Source organism: Amborella trichopoda, chromosome 13 (genome assembly GCF_054954075.1).
Source record: "Amborella trichopoda isolate Santa Cruz 75 chromosome 13, AtrichopodaSantaCruz75HAP2 v2.0, whole genome shotgun sequence".
Lineage (NCBI taxonomy): Eukaryota > Viridiplantae > Streptophyta > Magnoliopsida > Amborellales > Amborellaceae > Amborella > Amborella trichopoda.
Genome location: NC_142348.1, coordinates 1,051,215 through 1,073,575, shown reverse-complemented (window position 1 = coordinate 1,073,575; position 22,361 = coordinate 1,051,215). Strand labels below are relative to the sequence as shown.

The 22,361-nt window shown below is 35.3% G+C and overlaps 2 protein-coding genes across 3 annotated transcripts; one reads left to right on the top strand and one right to left on the bottom strand.

The window, feature by feature from the left end:
• Nucleotides 1-270: 270 nt before the first annotated feature.
• On the bottom strand, nucleotides 271-8,948 carry LOC18437455 (uncharacterized). Its single transcript, XM_011626287.3, has 3 exons — nucleotides 8,471-8,948; nucleotides 675-771; nucleotides 271-598 (listed from the first exon to the last, which is right to left on the bottom strand). Exons 1-3 carry the CDS (start codon nucleotides 8,946-8,948, stop codon nucleotides 271-273), a joined length of 903 nt encoding a protein of 300 aa, XP_011624589.3.
• An 8,797-nt stretch (nucleotides 8,949-17,745) lies between these two features.
• On the top strand, nucleotides 17,746-22,066 carry LOC18437454 (AT-hook motif nuclear-localized protein 10). Of its 2 annotated transcripts, none has more exons than XM_088856104.1 (6): nucleotides 17,746-17,797; nucleotides 18,250-19,230; nucleotides 19,514-19,566; nucleotides 20,225-20,356; nucleotides 20,939-21,100; nucleotides 21,333-22,066. In XM_088856104.1, exons 2-6 carry the CDS (start codon nucleotides 18,837-18,839, stop codon nucleotides 21,630-21,632), a joined length of 1,041 nt encoding a protein of 346 aa, XP_088712230.1. In that variant the 5' UTR covers nucleotides 17,746-17,797; nucleotides 18,250-18,836; the 3' UTR covers nucleotides 21,633-22,066. The 2 variants fall into 2 exon arrangements, with proteins under 2 accessions (XP_088712230.1, XP_088712231.1); XM_088856105.1 differs by having other exon boundaries at nucleotides 17,746-18,082.
• The last annotated feature ends 295 nt before the right edge of the window (nucleotides 22,067-22,361 follow it).

Genomic DNA, 22,361 nt, shown 5'->3' with positions numbered 1-22,361 from the left:
GATCGAGATAGGTGTCGAAAATAAATTGAGTCTTTCATTTCCTCCTCATGGTTTACATGTAAACCACGAGGTTTTTATTTTCCTTTTTAAAAAAAATAAGAAATAAATAAATAAAAAGGTGATAGAGAACTTTCACAAAAAGATTCCTTTTCTGTCCCATCAGATTCATCCAGTTTGTATTGTGAGTGGGGGAGCTCATAGCTTTGTAATGGTATTCTAGTGATTTGCTAATGCAGCTCTATAAATGTATAAGTCATTTGGTAACACACATTACCTTGAACCACAGTAACTCGCACTGCATATGTTGAGAGCTCGCACGTATATGCGAAGGTCGATAAGATTGAAGGTTGCTACAAGATGCAGAACAGAGTTCCCTTGCTTGTCAATTCCCAAGACCATGTTTGATGTGCGTGTTCCCATTGATCTCAATATCTGGAATACCTTCTCTGCTCTGTACTCTGCAGCCAATTGCAATATATTCTTTTCATCTTTATCTAAGAACTCCACGGCCTCCGGGAAAACTTCAAGGATTTCTCTCACCACCTCGACTATGTCCTTCTTTGTAGCCAAAATCAGGGGACTTTCCACCCCAATATCCCTTGAATTGACATCTTGTTCATAACAATACTTTTGAGTCACTCTTCACCAACACTTTTACAAGTTTTTCGGCCCACCTGTGCTTTTGCTTTGTCCAATAGACTCGTTTGATCCATGCAAGCCCTGCAAGATTGCCAGTTTCAAGCTTGCAATGTATTGTTTTCGAGGCAAACCCTGCAAGATTGCCAGTTTCAAGTGCGCAATGTATTGTTTTCAAGGCAACCTGAACTTCAGGAGATCAAGTTTCAACTGTGCAATGTATTGTTTTCAAGACAACCTGAACTTCAGGAGATCGATTTTGATGGGAGTAGCAAAGACAAGGGACATTTGAACTGTTTTTAGTTAGAAATACTCGGATGGGTGTGCACATTCATTCTTTTAAATGAATAAGACATTTGAAGAGAGTATAGGCCCAATGGCCTAAATTCAAACTAGGCCCGTCTGACCGTAACAATGACATTTTATAGTTGAATTGTAATCTTTTCTATATAAATTCATATCACTTGGAATTTGGACCTCTTACTCTTTTAATTAATGTGCATCTAATAGAATATAAAAAATAATTAGTAAAAAATAAATTAACCAAATTACATTTGAATGCTTCAGAGATATTTTGGTCAATTTATTTTTTTATAAAATATTTTTTTATTTTTTATCATGTTGCTTTTCAAGAGTGGACACCATAAAATTCAAATAATTTGGATTTATAAAAACAATAAAATTCAAAGATGGAACACAATTGTGGGCATCTCATCAACCAAGATGAATCTGAGCAATTGGATGTATAGTATTTGGGTTTATGAAGTCTTTCCTATAATAAAGCCACAAGAAAATTTGCAAAGAGAGAAAAAAAATATCATTTTAAGGCCAAGATCTAAGTATCCAACCAAAATGGACGGACTATATTAATTGGGGCTAAAAATATTTTATAGTGTATTTTCAAATTTTCCCTTTCTATGATTTTTCATTAGAACGACAAGAGCCTCTTACCAATCCGATACCCAAAACCCTGAAAACTAATACCCTAAAGCTCAAGCCCTTTAGACCCCTCAAAATTCAGTCAAATCGGTTTAAAATTGATTTTAAAATTGTAGAAGCTTTCCAATTGTTTAAGAATTACTTAAACTTAATATACGATATAGGAGTAATTACCTGAAAAGGTTTATTTACATAAATTTCATTTTGGTCCCTCTACAGATTGGGTCAATACACTCATGCGAATAAGTCTAATGCACATTAGGACTTGGGTCAATTGAATGCGTACTTATAGAGACCATTTATGCCCAGATTGTCTTGTAAGCACCCTTGGCTCCTCAGATCCCTAGCAACCACAAGGAACTGAGACCACCTCTTCGACCTTTAGAAAGACTTCAAAAGTCTTAAATTGTATTACAGACCACCATTGGACTACCATACACCATTGTGGCCACACTTGCCTCAAAGGCCTCTTTCTGACTCCAGGCGTCAAGCTTGTGGCTCGGCGTGGGCCCACTCTCTCTTTTTTCCATATTTTCCATTTTTATGTATTTTGTTCAATTACTTTTATTGTTCTATTTCCAAGGTTTTTTTTCTAAAAGTTCCCCATTTTTTCTCTTCGTTTTTTCAAAAGAAAATTTTCCAATTTGAAGGTTTTGTAGGGTCATCCATGTCATCCTGAAAATTTCATCCATGTCATCTTGAAAATAAATGTTCATGGATCCGTAATATCTGTACCATTTTTTGAGCTTCGAATTTCATAGTCGATGTTGAAAATTGATTTTAACACCATCTTGGAGATTTTCTGATGCCCAAAATCCTTTCTTTCTTTCTTTTTTACAAAAATTGTTCATCAAGTGATCTAGCGTTTTTAGAACTACCAGAGAAAATGACCCCTACAAAAGTACACCTACACCAAGAAAAGGGGTTAGCGATCTTGTATCATTTGTCTGAAATCTAACCTGAACAATTCCCAACAACAATAATGAGGCAGGTGATAATAATAGGAATAATAATAAGGAAAATTTGTCAAAGTAACCATGACGGTAACTATTCAACACTATACCTGCTAGAAACTATTCTGGCCCATGATCATGTATCCTTTAGATATTTTGAATTTCATAATAAAAAGGATAAATAGTTCATCTCTCATTAGTATTAAGTAAATAAATAATAATGATGATCATGATCATGATTATAGTGAAAATAATAATAATAATAATAATAATAATAATAATAATAATAATATTATTATTATTATTATTATTATTATTATTATTATTATTATTATTATTATTATTAATTTTCATTTTCATTTTCACAATAATCATGATCATCATTATTATTTATTATTAAACAATAACAATCCTCCAATTCATATCACAACCTATAGTGTAGGAAGTAGCAAACCTGAATTCCAGCCATTCATGCATTTTTCTAAAATGGGAATAAGCAGTCGATGGTGTACAGTTTGGGGAGCATCGTCGTGTTGGGGTGTGGATGGGGAAGCCTCCTCAACATCCCCTCCTTCTCTTACATGCCTTCTTTCATGTCCCCATATAGGAATAATTGCATAATTGAAGGGGGAAAAAAAACACACTATTAATAAGAATCTCTCTTTCCCTATATATATATATATATATATATATATATATATATATATATATATATATATATATATATATATATATATATATATATAGGGGGGAAAATGTTTATATAGAGTTAAGGCTCTAAACAATCAAATTAGAGCCCACCTCAACAATTTCACTAGAAGAGGATGTTTTGATTTCCAAATATCATCAAATTGATCATCTCGACAGCAAGATGAATGAACATGAGAAAAAAATAGATTTTAAGTTTTGGAAATAGTGCATCTTGTAACGCATTTTTTGTCCATCAGTTTTAAAGATTTTCAAGTTTTCATAGATCTGCTCGATCTACAATATTATTGAAGCCTTAAATTTCATAATTAAAAATGAAAATATATTTTAAGGCTTTCACAAATGTTTCCAGTATTGAAACCACGTTTCTCGACACTATTTGAAGGTACGCTTTACTTTGATTGTTTAGATCCTCGGCTCTACACAAACTGCACCTATATATATATATATATATATATATATATATATATATATATATATATATATATATATATATATATATATATATATATATATATATATATATATATATATAAACAAATCTAAAATACAATTCATAAGAATCTCTCTCTAAGCGTAAATAAATATTTGAACAGAAAATACAATTTGAATCTCTATCTCTCTGATGCAGATGGCAAGTAATTCCTCTCTCTCTAAACATTTCTTGAAAAGAAGATGCTATTCAAAAGAATAAGTATCTCTCTCTCAAAAACACATATCATAAGATTCTCTTCTAAGCATGATTGCGTCTTTTAAAAGAAAAATACAATTCATAAGAATCTCTCTCACACACAAAATCTTTCTGTCTCTGTACACATATACATATGTGCATAACTATGCAACATGTTTTTACTGTTGTGCACGTGAAAATTACATAACCCGACGAGTTGATTTTTGGCAACAAAGAATGAGAAAAATGCAACATGCAAAAATCAAGAAAAATAAAGTAAAAAAGAAATAATGCAAAAAAAACACTAATATTTTACATGTTTCACCCCAAAATGCTATATATACGGACATAGAAAACTGAAATCCACTATACCTACAAAAAGCGAAATGAAGTATTTCTAAAGTCCTTTTGGATACTCCACATCTCCATTTTACTTATCTTATATTGATTGGGATGTCGGAACTTACCCGACAAAGAATTTCACTACGTTAGGACCATTGCGTAATAGCTCACCAAACGAATGCTTACATGAAATATTTTCGGAGACAAGGTATCTTACCAACCATCGACAATACTTAGTCAAACAACCCTTGAAACTATTCTCCCAACTGACATCACCTATCATTCTTCTTTCTCTCTCCTTTTACCAACTATTACGAAACACACTAAATGGATATGCAAGAGCAACAAGAAATTGTATTTTTCTCTGGAAAAGGCATATACCCAAAATCTCCATAAGAATTATTTCTCTATAAGAAATAAACATCTCTCTTCACGTGAGGCACAGACAAATCATATCTCTCACTAGTAGCTCATTTCTCTCTCAAGAAGATCCTTCTTTGTGCAATAGGCCTTTGCTATAGAGAAGCCCACATTTCCCATGAAGCGACCCAAATAGGCAGACATATTTATTTCTCCTTCATTCCACGTATGTAAGGTTATGAATCCTATAACAAATAAAAATCCTTACCCTATTGAAATATATTTATTCCAGTACAATTTTATTTTCTAAAAATAAGAGATTTAACATCCTAATCCTTAATAAATATGGAAACTCATCAATGTCAATGTCAATATCAATTCCAAGAATATGGGATTTTCTTATGGATGCGATTTTGAATATCACCATATCCAACAATCTCCATCTTGATATCAAAATCACATGCTCATCATGCTAACATTCATTAGCATTTTATATGGTTCACCCCTAAGGGCTAAATCCATGAGTATAGAAAATTGAGATCTACTATACTAATAGGAGTATATCACATATTTTGGGATACAAAAAGTATCTTATTAACCATCGACAATACCCAATCAAACAACCATTGAAAGCACTCTCCTAACCGACATTGCATATCATTTTTTATTCTATTTACTTCTAACAATTATTATTAAACACACTAGACAAAGATATGAGAGTAGTGAGAAACTAATTTTCTATCTACACTGGGGATATTACCCAAAATCTTCATAAAAACTGTTTCTTTACATGAAACAAGCCTCTCCAAGCGAGCCATGACCAAACCATTTCTCTACTAGAAGCTCAGTTTTCTCTTTAGACGCTCGTCCTCTGCGTAGGACACTCTTGCCTCCTTTAGAAGGAAGTCCATCTTCCCCGTTAGGTGGCCCTAATAGGGCATATTCCTTCATCCCTCATTCTCTATATATAAAGTTATAAATCCTATAACTAGCAAATGTTATCCCATTAAAAAATGGATTTATTTTTATTACAATTTGGTTTCCTAAAAACAAGAGATTTCACATCTTACAATATAAAAATTCTAATAAATATGGAAAGTCATCATTATTAATAACTATATCAATATCAATATCGATATTAATTTCAATAACATAGAATTTCCGCATTGAGGTGATTTTGGATATCAGCATATTATTACATGCATACAATCTTTTCTTGACCACATAGAGTCATGCTCCCCATTAGATCGGTCAGTTATATGATCCACCAAATGCATTGGTGTACAAAATAAGCTTCAATATTTTTTGGTTCCTTTGAGGTGGGCATAGCAGTCAATGGTGAGTGAAATTTCATGTATAAAACATAAAAACATAAGGAGAGAAGTTATATAAGGTGCCAGCACTAAGACTCACCTCAAATACCACCAAGAAAGGTTGTTTCGATGTTGGAAATTCAATTGATCGTATAGACCTGGGAATGAATGGATCTTGGGAAAAGAAGGACTCCTGGTCCTAAAAATAGTGTATTTTGTACCATACTATTCATACGGTCTATTTTCAAAAGTTTCAAGTAATTGTAGATCTGCTCCTTCTACACCATATTTAGATCTTTAAGTTACATAATTAGGAGTGGAAAAATATTTTCAAGCTATTGTAGGGGTTTCAAGTATTGAAATTGCATCTTCTACAAGGATTCGGAGGTGCATCTTACTTTGATTGTTTAAGGTTGACACACCTTGCATTAGTTACACCCAAAACATATATATATATATATATATATATATATATATATATATATATATATATATATATATATATATATATATATATATATATGGGCAAGCTTTCTATTCTCCTACAGCATAGAAGTTCTATCCTCCCCCTTATCCAACCGTCCATTCTGAATGGAGGGCTAAGATTGCCCCAATCACAATATCAAGTCTCTACACTATTTTATTTTAAAAAATTTTCTATAAACTATTTTGACACCAAATTTTGGACGTCTATTCCTCTATTAAACTTGCACTAGTGAAAAATATAAAAAAAATATTTTCAAAAAAATAAAATGACCAAAATACCTTGTAAATTTTAAGGGGTATTTTGGTCATTATATTTTATCAAAAAAAAATTTAATATTTTTTATAAGTGCGCCCCAATGAGAAGAAGACACATACCAAATTTCATATTCATAAAATTTGTATAAAAAAAACTAAAAATAAAATACTTTGAGACATCGGATCTAAGATCAAACGATGAGTGGCTCTCTCGATCAAAGTTGGATGGCTGGATGGTAGGGGGAGCATATAAACCTTTCCCTATATATATAAAAGTTGGTTAGGGTAGGGTAGCAAAATTTCAAAGTAGCAACTCAAACTATGCCAAATATTGTTGTCCATAAAATTATCGAATTGGTCATCTAGCCCTCTAACTATTATAGGTCCAGAAAAAAGAATCTGGAGCCCAAAACCCAATGTGTCTTGTGATATATTTTTCAGATTGTCCATTTTCAAATGTTCCTATGTAGACATGCACCATTTTTTTTGTTTTTTCTTTTCGTTTTTTTTTTTTTTTGATATGTTGATGGGTAGGAATAGAACTTCGATGTCACAGCGCAGCTTTACTACCTTGACCTCCCAAGCCAAGGGCCCACTCCTAGATTAGCACCTTCTTCATAGTATCAAATTTCATAATTAAGAATGGAAACATATCTTCAAACTATCCCAAGGGTTTTCACTACGAAAATAGCATTTTTCGAGAGGATTTTCAGATGCAGCTTTACATTTTATCACGGAGCCACGGCTTCATGCATGCTGCAGCTAAATACAATTCGATCATAATATATACGCGTATTCACACCTCCATTGTGTATGCCTACATTTATATATCTCAAGTTAAGCTAAATTATGCTTTATATAACAACTCTGTCTTTCTCTCTATACTTTTTAAGGCTGAATTGGTTAGCGCTTGACAATTTGTAACCCTATGTCCTAAGGCCCACTTCTTACCAAAAGTAAGGGTCCTTTCCCCATTGATTCACCCAAAAAAAAAAAAAAATTTAAGAAAGGAGCCGGAGCTTAATTGGTTAACGCTTGATTTGTAACACTACATCCTATACTCAATTCCTACCAAGGTTAAGGGCCCTCTCCCCACTAACTCACTCAAAAATAATAATAATAATTTAGGAAAAGAGCATGAGCCTAATTAGTTGGCGTTGAAGATTTGTAACACTACATCCTAGACTCAATTCCTACCAAAAACAGGGCCTCTCCTCACTTGCTCACACCAAAAAAAAAAAATGCTTTATATAAGAACATACTTGAGTAGATGACTTTTCCAATAATCTCCAAGACAACTGTTGTGGACACACCAATATTTGTTAGGTAATAAAGAGTCCCACTCTTGAATGACTTTGGGGAGTTTGCCATGATGTGTAAAGGTGAGACTCCCTTCTCATCTCTTGCAACAGCAAGACTTGGATATCTCTCTACTTTCTCAGTGCCAAATCTGAAAAAAAAACAAAAACAAAACAAAAAACAAATAAAACCTTCATTTTTATATGAACATTGGCACAAGTCTTTTCTAACATGAAGGAAGAATGTATAAGATCATATTGTTAATACATGTGGATGTGTGCATTTGGGTTGTTCAAAAAAGGTATGAAAATGTAATGCTAACTATTAATCAACATTTTCAATTTTTCCAATGAAAATTTGGAAGCGATTCTTCAATCCAATTCTTTCTTCTAACACATAGGTAGTGCAAAAGGAAATATACTTCTAATTCATGTGCGCAGATATATATGTGGTATGTATGTATGCAATAAAATTTCGAAATGCAGACCAGCGAATCTTAAGTTACATACCATAGAATTCTCCAACCATGGCAGCACGAAGGATGGTGGCACCATAATTCCCTTGGCACGACATCTCCGCTTCCATTGCTGGATACCAAAACACGTCCTTGCGACCATAGCTAGCAGCGAGAAACACGGGGGTCTCGCCGAAATGGTTGCAAACTGTAACCAACCTGTGCTTCTTCCTACACACTGCTTTCGCCGCCATCTCCATGCTCCCCACTATTGCCACTTCATGGAGTACAGTGTTCCCCTGAGCAGTCCTCGAGCTCATAGCATCCGCTGTCATCAACTCTAGAATGTTTACGAGTGTTTTCTCTTGACGGAATTGCGCAACTAGGTGGAGAATTGTGGCGCCCGACGGCGACATAGGGGCACTTTGGTAACTTGGCTCTTCTTTGATGGCCTTCTTTATCATTCTCCAGTTCCCTTTGTTGGCAGCTCTATACATCTTACTTCCATTCTCCACACTTGAATTTGCATCCATTTTGTTTAATGTTTGTTGTAGTGCCCTCTTAACTGCAAGTCTTTTGGAACTTGTACAATGTGTTATAAACCATTTTGGGGTATAATGGTTATTTAACAAAGTTGAAAGCTTCACATAATTTTGAGGCTGTAATTCCACTCTGAACTCTCAAGATCGATCACACACCATTCAAGCATGGACTTTTCAGCCGTTTGATTGGGCAGGGACTAGATCTCTAACCATTGATGAGATGGAACTTGTGGCTTCCATATTGCTTTTGGAATTTTTCGTTCTTCTCTAGTGGGAAGTTGCTTTTAGAAGCTGTAAGAAAAACACAATTATTTTAAGAAAATTAGAAGGTAATGGAGAAGGCAATGGAGACAATTCCAAAATTCATGTCTATTTTTCTGAACTTGTGGTGTTATTTGCATCTTAATTGCATGAAAAATAAGTCATTAACAAAATATTGGTTTTTATAAAAGCCTACAAAAAGATGAAGAAGTGATCTTGTGTTGTGTGCTAGAATATTTATGATGGGCCTTTCTACGAGGCTCTCTCTCTCGACCTTTTTTTTCTACCGTTTTAAAGGGAAAGGATCTCTCTCTCAAGTCTAAAACTTCATTAATGTACTTCCTAACTTTGTGCATAGGGAGGTCAGGATGGACCCAGACCTAGACCCAGACCCGACCTAACCCGAATTCATAAGACCTGTATCTGAATTCTATTGGATCCAACCAAAAACTTAAAATACCTATATATGTAATTATATTTGAATATATTTCAATATTGGGACCCAAGAAAATATTACCGGACTCGGATCCAAATAGTATTTGAATCCAGGACCGAAACCTAACCTATCGAGTCCAATTTTTAAATCCATATGCAGATCAGGTCTACCCTTCCGGTCCGGGTCCATTGACCACCCTTAATTATATAGGTTTGGGTAAAAAATCATAACCGATTGCATGGAAAACACGTGTGCCCAGTGCTGTGGAACCATGTGTATGCATCTTTTGGACTTTTAAATCGACCAAGCGATACCTTTCCTTTGAAAAGTTTGATGCCTGAGACATTCATTACAAACAGTACTCTCAAACTTTTTGAAAAACTTTTCCCTTAGACTCCTCTAATTAAATAAATATAAGCACATGCAAATGTCTTTTTAAATATATAAATAATGAAAAATATTTTTTATAAACGTTTTGTATTCAATGTAAAGTCATGTTGCTTAAAGTGCTTTGACATCACTACATAAATGTGACGTTTGATAGGTTTATGTAGCCTTTAAAAGCCTTATAAAAGTTTTTATGAACATTTTATATTTTAAAACATAAACTCAGTAAGAGTGTCGTCCTCTTGTATATCATATTAGACAAATGTAATTTACCGGTACTCGGATTAGGCTCGACGTGCTAGGCCAGCCGAGTTTTAAAAAACCCAAGATACTTTGGCATAGGGATCTACTGAGAACGGTTTAGTAAGTTAGCCATTGATGACGTTAGAGTATGCCCAGATGAGAATCGAGGGATTATATGACACTTACGTGTAATGAATAACCTTTAGAGATAAGGCTAAAAACCTCATTGTTATATCATCACACGGCATGTACATAGATAGTCGTATTGAGATTCACCAATAAAGGTAAAGCGTGTACATGTACGAGAGATTACCCCTTTGCACCATAGATTTATGGTTGCATCATGGTCTTGATGACCATGATTTTTTTGTATCTAGGGGAGAACCTGAAATCCATAAACTGGGATTGTGTCACCTAGTCTATTGGCAGACTTTGGTGGTCCAATCATGAGCCCCTACAATGAACTACGGGTCATGAAAACTGCAGGGTCAATTTGAGAAATATAAGTAAATCGTGGACCGTAGTTGAAAGTAGAGTGCTCTCATATATTGATAAATTTCTAGATCTAATAAATTCGATTCCCATCAAAATTTATTAGTTTTAATTAATTTTATGATATATGATTTTTAGAATGTTTATTTGAATTTTTGTGAATCTTCTGATATTTTATTTTTTACATTTGAATTTATAAATTAAGATAATTTAATTTTTCAATGTTTTAAATAAAATATAAAGATTTGAAAAACTCTAAATACAAGATAAAATATTTTCTAAAATTATATAAACCTTCCATAAATAGATAGGCCCAATTTATAACATGTGGAGTTGGGTGGGTCGTGTGGCCACTAAAGGGTGGCACGACACACTCATATGGATTAACTTGTTCTCCGAGATTGGGTGATAGTTATCACCTTGTTTGATGGTTATCTTTTAGGTATATCCAAATTGCATGATAAAATTAAATATTTGAAATATTTAGTACATCTTTGAATCAAGATTGTTTGATCTAAGAAATAAGGATTCGATTTTGAATCAAAATTGTTTGATATAAGAAATAAGGATTTGATATATTAAAATAGAAAGTAAGATATATATTTTCTTTATTTAAAGATTTGATGGTAATAAATCTAGAAAAATGAGGATAATGCTCTAGCTCATCTCTTTGGATATTGATGGTGGATCAAAGAGATAGATGACTCAAATCTCTTACCATACGTCTTCCGAGATCGACCGTCAACATTTGACCCTACGAACCAAGACATAGAAAATATATAAAAAGAGGCTCTCCCACCTCATAAAATCTCTACACCTATTCTCTCTTCTTTCTGTAAGGGTTTCTCTCTCTCTCTCAAATATCTCTCTATAGGTGACACGCCCTATGTAAGGCTTCAAGATCTCTCCCAAGTTTTTTTAAGGGGAGTACACACCAACCAAAATCAAGATCTCTCCTAAGTTTTTCTAAAGGGAGCAACGGTGGCACGCCCACGCTAAGGTTAGCTTGTGGTGATTTGATTTTTGAGTAGCAAAGGGTCTCTTATTCTTAGGTGGCACGCCCAAGCTAAAGATAGCTTGTAGTGGTTTGATTTTTGGGTAGCAAAGGGGAGGATCCCCTTGCTAGTAGTTCTCTCCCTCTCTCTTTGATCTATCTCTCATCGCTCCAAAGATCAAGCCAAAGGGGTTTGAGCAAGACTAAGGCATTGAGGGTTTAGATAGTTGGTTTTAGATTGAGATCCATATGTCATTTGAAAGGGTTTTGTCGTATGTAGAAGAATCAATTGACTAATCATAGATCCCGAGCACTATCGAAAGGAAAAGACTCGGCGTGGGGTATCCTATACTCGGTTGAGGTAATCTCTAGCAAGTTTACCTCTTTAAATCTATATTTGTGATTTGATCTCCTCTTCCCATAAAGCAATCAGTTAAGGTTTTGATTTAAGGAATTGTATTCAATAATAATAGCAAGTGAGAAACGTATTTTTTTTCTTTTATTTATTTATTTCAAGAGTTATTTGTTTGTGAGTGATCTTGCCTGTGTAAGAATAAGAAAACTTTTAATTTATGTACACCGTGCTTGATCACATGCTTCAACTTACAATGTTAATTACAGATTTTGCGCTGAGGAATGACACACCCAAGCAGCCCACTGTTGACATGGTATGGCATGGGTAATTTTTTAGGCAATGTAGGTAATTATATTGAAAAACAAGGCATGGACTAGGGACTTGTAGGGGATCGAGTCGGAGTTATCTTTACTCGAGTTTATACAAAGGTATAGTGATAATGAGTTGGAAGAAGTCGAGTTTGGTTGATTCTTAGAGCTGGCAATGGGGCAAGAGGCCTGGTCTCGGACCTTCGGCTCGACCCTGAAAACCTATAGCCTAGGCTATAGAATGTGGCCTAAAGGCTAGGCCGAGCTAGGCCTGGGCTAGGGCCACAACAGGGCCAGCCCGATCTGGCCCTTTTTTCCTTTTGTATATTTTGTTTTCTATTTGATTATGTTTGGCATGGTCAGCTTACCTTGATAGGGCCAGGGACTTCTGCCCAAGCCAGACATTAGCTGGCCCTATGGGAACCAAGGCTAAGCTATGGCTAGGGGGGTCTGGCCCAAGCCCAACCCTCTGCTAGCCCTAATGGTTCCTACTCGTTAGTAATTGGGGTGAGTCTGAATGGCTCGCCTAAAGCTGGTGGGAACAACACACCGTAACCATCTATTGTCAGAGTATTTAAATTATTTATTTATTGAAATGCTCCAGATCCAAAAATTCATTTGAGTGGTATCCCGATTTCCATTTAGATGATATTTATTTTTACGAAGGTAAAAATGGGATTCAAACCTGGGACATAGTGTTGCTTGGATAGTTTATGTCTTTATATATTAGTTTTTATCCTTCTAAATGTTAATATTTGCTATCCATGATCATTATGAATAATTGGACTTTCAAAAAAAAGGGAAAAAAAGAAGAAGAGAGAAATATTGGACTTTCACGTCCATACTATTCAAAATAATTTATGTGACAATATTTTCTTAGGATTCACATATACAACCTCATGGATGATACAACATAGAACTAAAAAGGGACTCAAGTACTCATGCACACATAGATACTTCTTTTCCGGTCCCTTTCTTTGATGATGTTTCTGATGCATATGGAACCTCATCCATAGCTCCTACATGTTGTTTCTATGCAAACTTCTTTCTTCTGTAGTAATTATGCATCTGTCTTACATGTTTGTTTTGTTGATTATGAAACCTTTTTATCGGAGTATCGAGCAAATTGATTATGTTTATTCTTACTTTGAGCCGTAGACTTTTGAAGGAGCTACACACAACATGAGTAGCAACATGCCATGGTAGAAGAATTGATCACCCAATAGAATGCATGTTTGGTATCTCGTCCATCTTCCTAAAAATAAAAGTGTGGGTATACAAAATCAAAACTTAAGATGATGGTAACATCAAGTGCTATAAGGAACGCCTTGTGGCTAAAGTTTCTAATCAACAATTTGGGATTGATTTTGCTGAAACATTTATTCATGTTGCCCATATAACAATTTGCACTCTGATTAATTAGTTGTTGTTCGCCAATTGCCACTATATCAACTCAATGGGAAAATGCATTTCTTAATGGCGATCATGCAAAAGAAGTTTATATGAAGTTACATCTTGGGTTTTCAGATCCTGAAGATAGAATTTGACAGCTACGGCGCACACTCCATGGGCTTAAACAAGCCCCTCGTGCTTGGTTTGAAAATTTTAGTTCTGATGTTGTCTCTGCAGTTTTTCAATAGAGGTACTATGACCTTGCCATATTTGTCTCAGTCACATCTAGATGATGTACAGATCTCCTACTATATGTTGATGATATGATTATATTTAGTGATGATGACGCCACCATTCATCTAATCAAGCAGTAACTTAGTCAACTTTGGATTCTTAGAATTTTTTTTGGTCGAGAGGTTGCTTATTCTCTGCATTAATATTTACTTTATCAACTTAAGTATACCTCTGATATTGTTTTTCAAGCTTGTCTGGCTGATCATACAAAGCATGTTGACATACATACTGAGTTGAATGTCAAACTTTGTTCTACAGATAGTGAGCTCCTTCCTGATTAGGGTTGGCAACGGGTTGGGTATAGGTTGGGTCCAACAGTACCTGTACCCGAACCCGAACCCGAAATGACCTATATAGACCCGTACCCTAACCCATACCCTACGAGTCCAATGTGAACCTACCCATACCCAATGGGTAGTGTTGGACCCGGGACCCGTACCCGATACTTACCCAATGAGGGGGTTTGGAAATAATTAAATGCCCCTTTGCTTTTATAGATCTCAACCCACCCATTTTTTTCTATTCCCATCGATTCGGAACTAATCTTCCTATCTATAGAAGATGGTACATGCACATAGGGTTGGGGTTAGAGAGAGATAAAAATTCATGACACACCAAATTGGTTGGCACCAGGCTGACACTAAAGTGAAAACTCACATGGTCACACCCTAATAAAGAGGCAAGATGCCTTCATTTCCTTGACATGATTTCTCTCTTAATGGGATGGCGTTAGGCTGGCATGCAAGACATACCAACTCATATATCTCTCATGTTAAGATTTCCCTCTCTTATTGGCACAGGATTAATCTCACATCGAAGAGGTGTCTGGAATCCCTAGGATGTAAGCTTTATAAAAGGGTGGGGGAACTTAAAGTTGCTATAAAAAATTAAATCATGCAAAATAATAAATTTAAGGTTAAATTATATATAATAAATACGGGTATGGTTATCCATCGGGTCGGATATAGTCATACCCGCACCCATACTCGTGATTGTTTGGGTATCATTCATTGGACCCGGACCCTACCTGCGGGTTCATAACTTGGGCCCATACCCAGACTTGTGTCGGGTATACCCGTCGGGTCTCATATCGGGTTCGGGTCCATTGCCATGCCTATTCTTGATCCTACATTTTATAAATAGCTTGTTGGAAGCTGATTTATCTGACTCTCTCAGCTAGACACAGCTTAGGTTATTCGTCTTGTCAGTCAATTCTTTAGTACCCTTCATGCTGCATACTTGCAGTAGTTTTACATATTATTCATTATATTCATGACATGTTTGATCGTGCTCTGTTGTTCTCTTCATTTTCCATGCTTGAGCTTCATGCTTACATTGATTCTGATTTTGCAAGGGCCACTGCCAATAGGAAGTCTACTACAAGTTTTTTATTTTTCTTGGTAACTGTCTTACTTCTTCGAAGAGTGAGAAGCAAAAATATATTGCTCGATCTACCATTGAAGTTGAGTATTGAGCCATGGCTCAAACGACAACAAAAATTGTCTTGCTTCGATGGTTATTAGTTTATTTAGGTGTGGAACCTTTTGCTTCTAATCCCTTATATTGTAATATCAAGAGTGTTATTTATATTGTCAATAATCTAGAATTTTATGAGCTCACCAACCATATTGAAGTAGATTGTCATTTGGTTAAACAACAAGAATATTTAGTTGGGACAATCTCTCTACCATATATTTCATTTTATGCACAACTTGTTGACTTCTTTACGACATCTCATAATGCTCATCGTTTTTCAAGCCTTGTTTCCAAACTCTCAACGGTTCGCTTCCGACCATCACGAGTTTGAGGGGAAGTGTGAAATTATATATACTTTTGTTATTTACTTTATAACTTGGATAATATTTCCTTAATTAGACAGGTTGTATTAAGATATTTTTTTGTTACATTTTTTGTAATATCATACCGATTGTATAATTATTTTTTCGTTTTTTTTTTTATATCACCTTTGGACACAAATACGAACTTTTTTCCGACAAGTTGACTACAAAAAACAGAGATTTCTCACATCTCTCTATCTCACCCTCTCTATTTTTAGACAAATCAGCATTTTAGCATTTTGTTAGCTTCCAAATGCCTCCAGTTGGGATCTCTCGCTCTTTCTTTCATACACAGTGGACAAAGCATTTTCTAGCATTCTATACCTTTCTCGAACTTTCAGCTAAGATCAAGTGTAGCAATTTCTAGCATTATTTATATTAAAGCTTCCAAATGCCTAGAGTTTCAATGATTTCCTCTCTCTCTCTCTGATGCCTATAATTGGATTGATTCGCTCTCTTGGACACATACATTAGACAAAGCAGCATTTTTTTAACAAAGCAGCATTTTCTAGCGTTCTTTTAATAAAGCCTCCAAATGCCCAGAGTTGGAGTAATTTATATATCTTTAGCTATGCTTTAAAATTATTTAATTCATGCTTAAACTCTCAGGCCTAACATGGTGTTGGGACTAGGTGAAAGAACTCCCAATTACTATGTATTGTTTATTGAGACTTAACCGAGTCTTGTTCTAAAAGTTCGATGAATTTGAGCCAAGTACTAAACCCTCTATATTTGCTATCGAGGCTCGGCCGAGCACGGCATTTGAAGACCACTTTCGTGTTCGAACCAGGGTCAGTATTTTAAAGGAAAAAATTTATATAAGGTTGAAACTTTATAATGTTGAAGTAAGATGCATCTCAAAAATCCTACACTGGAGTGTGTTCTAAGAGAACCCTCCGACTGATCATCTCGACCTTGAAATTAATAGACATAAAGAAGAAAAAGTAATTCTAAGTCCAAAGAATAATACATTTTATAACAAGTTATTTGGACAATTTATTTTTAAGATTTTAAGTGTTTATAAATTGATGATATACTCGATCTGTACTATTTTTTACATTTAAAATTTAAAAGTTAACGATAAAAAGATATTTTGAAGCTATCACTTCCAACATCGAAACAACATCTCTAAGTAAAATTTATAAGTGTACCTTACTTCTACAGTGTAAGGAGGAAACCTTATACAAACCTCACCCTATTTTAAAAGAGTAGTCAATATGATTGGATTGGAGTGGTGGAGGAATCTCATCTAAACATAACATGCCAATTTGGCGCCCCGCCCGCCCTTCATGAAAAATTTCAAACCCTAGAAACAGTGAGAAAACCTTGAATCTCGAAAAAATGGGAGGGAAAAAGAAGCAGCTTAAAATTCAAAAGCCAAAACCAAAACCTTTTTATTTATTTATTTATTTTTTTGCAAGTAATGAGTAAAGACTAAGTCAAGAGCAAGTACTTTATAAAAGGGCACAACTCTAGAGACAGAGGTGAAAGTTTATGGGAAAATGAGAATGGGAAATTTTTAATAAGCAATTTCAATTCATGCCCTCTGAAAAGCAAAGTACTGATTATTTAATTTTAGTAACAATGACCTTAATTGGGCAAAGGAAAGATATTTGGAATAATTAATTATTTATTTATTGGCTACTTTGCAAAAATAAATATTTCCACACAAGTCCTCTCTTTTGCTGCCTTTTTGAAACCCGAGGATTTTGAATAAAAAAATTCAAATAAATAATAAAAAGGACTAAGAAATTAGCATAAAGTCTTCTAAAACCCTAAATCTCAGGTACTGTGTCAAAACCCTAAATCTCGGCCCTGGTTCGGCTATTTTCACGCCGAGGTAAGAAACTTTTTGGGTTTTTTGTTCGAAAGTTTTCAGACATGATTTTTTAGAGTTTTTTGTTCAAAAAAAAAATTTCAGACATGATTTTTTTGAGAAAAAGTTTGCATTTTTAGGCAAAAGCTTGCATTTTTAATGTTTATATATTTGGGTGATGAACTGTTTCTTTCATTTGATGTCTTGTGCCTTTTAGATCCTATGTGAATCCATGATCTGCAAGTTATAAGAAAAAAACAAGAGCTTTATCTACCCAAAAAGAGAGAAAGTTCAAATCGTTTCTACATTGTATGGATTTATTTTTTAATTGGAAAACTTGGGGTTATTTGGTTTTTTTTTTCTAAGATCTTTCTTTCTTTTATTTCTTATTTCTTTTTTTTTTATTTGTGGTTTTTGGATTTTTTCTGATTTTTCTTAATGCTTTTCTGATTTTGTTTGTCAATTGTTTTGAACAGAATCGCCTCCTGGACATTCTAAGAGGATGGGGCTTTGGAAGTTGCAGGTTTGAGATTTCAAGTTTCAACTTTTCCTGAGGAAAGTGAAAGAATGTGCTTTATGTAGATGGCTCTCTGAACTTAGGTGGTGGCATTTGAAGTGTGAACAAAGGGGCATAATTTTCACTCATAGCATATGATTTGAGTGAATTTGTCAAAAGGCTTCTTCTGACTTTCTTCAGAGAATGTGACCATTGATTGTAGTATTTATTTTATAGAGTATTGTTCTTTGTAAAATTGTCATATTTTTCACTGTTGGTATACCAAGGTGGCAGAAACTAGAGTTCAAAATTTTTTTTGTATGAGCTGGTGACAAGATCAGAAATAGAGATTTGGGTGTTAAACGACAGAATCACAGAGCTGCATACCACTAAGCTAGGCCAGCTTTAATCTAGTGTAATCTTACCATTTTGATTGAGATTAGATTTCCTGGTTTTTGGGACTTTTATCATAGAGACAGTAGAAGTATGCTGAAAGGGGTTTGAGCAGTTAGTGTAGAAGATCGATTCGTATTTCACTGTTCTAGTTTTTTGGTTTTTATCATATGAATGGAAGGAAGAGAGCCACCTAATATGATGATGGGCACCGAGACTTATGGCTCTAGTATGCAAAATAGTCCTATGGTTGCCACCCCTCAGGGAGGTTTGGTTCAGAATATGAGGTTGCCCTTTAACACAGTTGTTTCTAAACAAACAGAGGCTAATGCTCCATTAAACTACCCAAACCCATCTGGTGCCATAGTACCGCATGGGGCAAGCATGAGTGAGCCAATTAAGAAGAAGAGAGGAAGACCGAGAAAATATGGACCAGATGGTAGTGTTTCATTGGCTCTGGCATCACCAATTTCTTCAGTTCCAGGCTACTCTACTACACCTTCGTATAAACGGAATAGAGGGCGGCCAGCTGGTGCAGGAGGAAGGAAACAGCAAATGGCTGCATTAGGTACTTTTGTGAGGTCCTTGTGCTATCTGTTTTCCATTAAAGCTTCGTTGGATTCTATGCATTACATTGGTTTTGGATATTTACATTCTTTTGGTTTTATGGTACCTCTTATGTCTATTTGATTTCTTCAAATTGGGTTTTGGTTATTCTTCCTAGTTATTAAATTGCAGTAAGTGAACTCACAATTTACTTCAGTCACTTGACATTGAAACTCTCTCTCTCTCTCTCTTCATTTACCCTACTTTCCTTACATTGATGTAGTCTATTTATGGATTCATGACAGGCACTGCAGGAGTAGGATTTACCCCACATATCATTGCCATCATGGCTGGAGAGGTAGTCATTTATCCATTTTTCTTACATTTTCCATTTTTGCATTAGGTTTGAATAAGTCATTTTCCACACAATTTATTTCGTAAAAATATTTTCCTAATTAACTTGGAGAATTTATCAATCCGTATTATCATTGTTTTCCTGTCCACTGTTGCGCACACTCGCACGCTAGCAATGGTACACACACACACATCATCATCATCATCATCATCATTATCCCAACTACTTGGGATCAGCTACATGAATCCTATTCTGCCAATCCGGCCCTATCAATGGCCACACATATGAGATGTGTCTTCTGTGCTTTCCTCGTCATTTAATTTTTACTGACTTTTCTATCAAAATAGAGTAAAAATAAAACTTCCTAAAGATGTTTTTTCAACACTTTTGGAAAGTACTTGCACAGATAAGTAAATCTGTTTGTTACTATTACTTAACTTTGATTTCTACTGGGATTGGAAGAAAAATTAGTGCATACCATATTTTTGGGTTATAAATTATTAACTGTCAAAAAAGGCAGCTGTTAGGTGGAACAAACCCTTTTCTCCTCATACTTGATTGTTATGGATTCAGCATATAATTGTGATGACAAGTATGTCCAGTGATAAAAAAACTAATTTGCTTGCTGAGGATTTTATTCACTGTCTTTCATGTTTTGAAGGATGTGGCATCAAAAATCATGTCTTTTTCACAACAAGGGCCTCGAGCAATTTGTATTCTTTCGGCCAATGGCGCCATTTCCAATGTGACTCTCCGTCAAGCTGCCACCTCTGGTGGGACAGTAACATATGAGGTTTGAAGCGGCTATCTTCTTCTTTTTTTCCTTTTTGTAAGTATTTTAGCACATATAAAAAGTTAAAGATGTGGTCAAATACATTTTGAAGAGGTTAAATATTTTGGGGAGCAAATGAGAGGAACTTTTTCACGTGTTACTAAACCATTTCAATTTTTCTTTTATTTTTCATCAAAGCCTATCGAAAACAATTTCTAGTGGTTTATTATATATGGAAAGTGGAATAATTTTATTGAATTTCTCATGACTTGGCCCGATTAATTCAAAGATTGAATTGTAATGTGGGACCCACTCCCCTCATTCACTGACCAAGCCTGTTGATTAGACGGTGATAACCAGATGGTCATGGGGTTTGATGACCATATGGATCGTATCATACAAGACCTTTTGTTATTTGGCCATATTTTATCAATGATTTTATGTAAAAAGTTGAAAATTACAATGAATCTCTCTTCTACTTGGCTCCCTCGTCAGTCTGAAGTCTGATGTCTTCCAATCTCTATGCATGGTTTTCAATTTTCACCATGGAACTGTTTTTCATGAAATTATGAGTTATAAAGTAGTGATGTCTTGCTTTTACAGGGGCGGTTTGAGATAATATCTCTATCTGGTTCGTACTTGCTCACTGAGAGAGATGGTATCCTTAGTAGAACTGGTGGCTTGAGCGTGTCATTGGCAGGACCAGATGGCCGTGTTCTAGGTGGTGGAGTTGCCGGGTTATTAGTGGCAGCAACCCCGGTCCAGGTTCTCAGATTTATAGAGCTTTCTTTCTCTCTCACTCTCTCTCTCGCATTTACCTTTCCATTAATCTGCCCCTCTTCCCATAATTCACTGCAAGTCTCCCTCTTTTGGTTGCCCTTCGAATAGTTCACAAGTCTCTCTCCCCAAGTTCCCATGATTTGTTAAAAAGCTTTACTTTTTGGCAAAAAATTAAATTTTAATTATTTTTTTTTCATCTTTGTGTTATTATCGTCAGGTTGTTGTGGGGAGCTTCATTGCAGAGGGTAAGAAACCGAAGCCAAAGCCACAGATCCGAGACCCCTTATCAGCATCAGCTTTTGAGCCTAACCAATCTTCAAGCCCACATTCTCATGGCAGCGGCATGAGTGGTGATGAGTCTTCAGGGGGTGGTGCAAGCCCTGTTAGCACCCACCAACTTCACCAATCACAACCAACCGTTGCCAACAATGGTCACTCTGTCCAAAACATGCCTTCCTCTTACTCGGCTGTGAACTGGCCGAGTTCTCAATCTGCAAGAGGCACAAATCCGACATAAAGGTGCTCTCTCAATGGGTTGTTAGTGCTAAAGCTGTCTCTCTCCCTCCCCCTCTCTCTCTCTCTCTCTCTCTCTCTCTCTCTCTCTCTCTTCACGTTAAACTATTGCTATCTGGCAATTTCGGCCTTTATCTAGATTGCTGGGTTCCTACTCACTAATGGAGAAACTGATGAATCTGAAGATTAAGCAGATAAGTGGCCTGTTAGGAGATTCATTTGTAGTCTTTTACTTTGAAGTCCGAATTGTTTCCTTAGGCTTTTGTTGTAGTTTGTGTTGTTTTCAGGTGGTTATGGACAGTAACAATATTGAGTTTTCATCTGAGGAGGGTTCAAGGCTGTCTGCCTCTGTACTGTTGTGTTTGATTTCTAACATGTATTTCTATTGCTTAGATACATTACTAATTTTAATGGATTGTCTGTGTATTTGCTTGTGTATGTCTATTTGGATGAGAGTCCTTAATGATGGAAAGGGAGAATGCTTGATTATTTGTTGACAGAGGTTCTCTAATGGGGGAAAGGGAGAGGATAATTCTATGTAATTAGGCAAACTGGAACTAGATATCCAACCTTGTCTCTAACAGTTACTCAAGGATGTGGTTTGTACAAGGCTGAGGGTACTCAAGGATGTGGTTTGTCTAAGGCTGAGGGTCCTAAACAATCAAAGTAAGATACACTTTCACACAGTGTGGAAAGATGTTTTGGTACTAGAAATCTTTGTGATGGCCTGGAA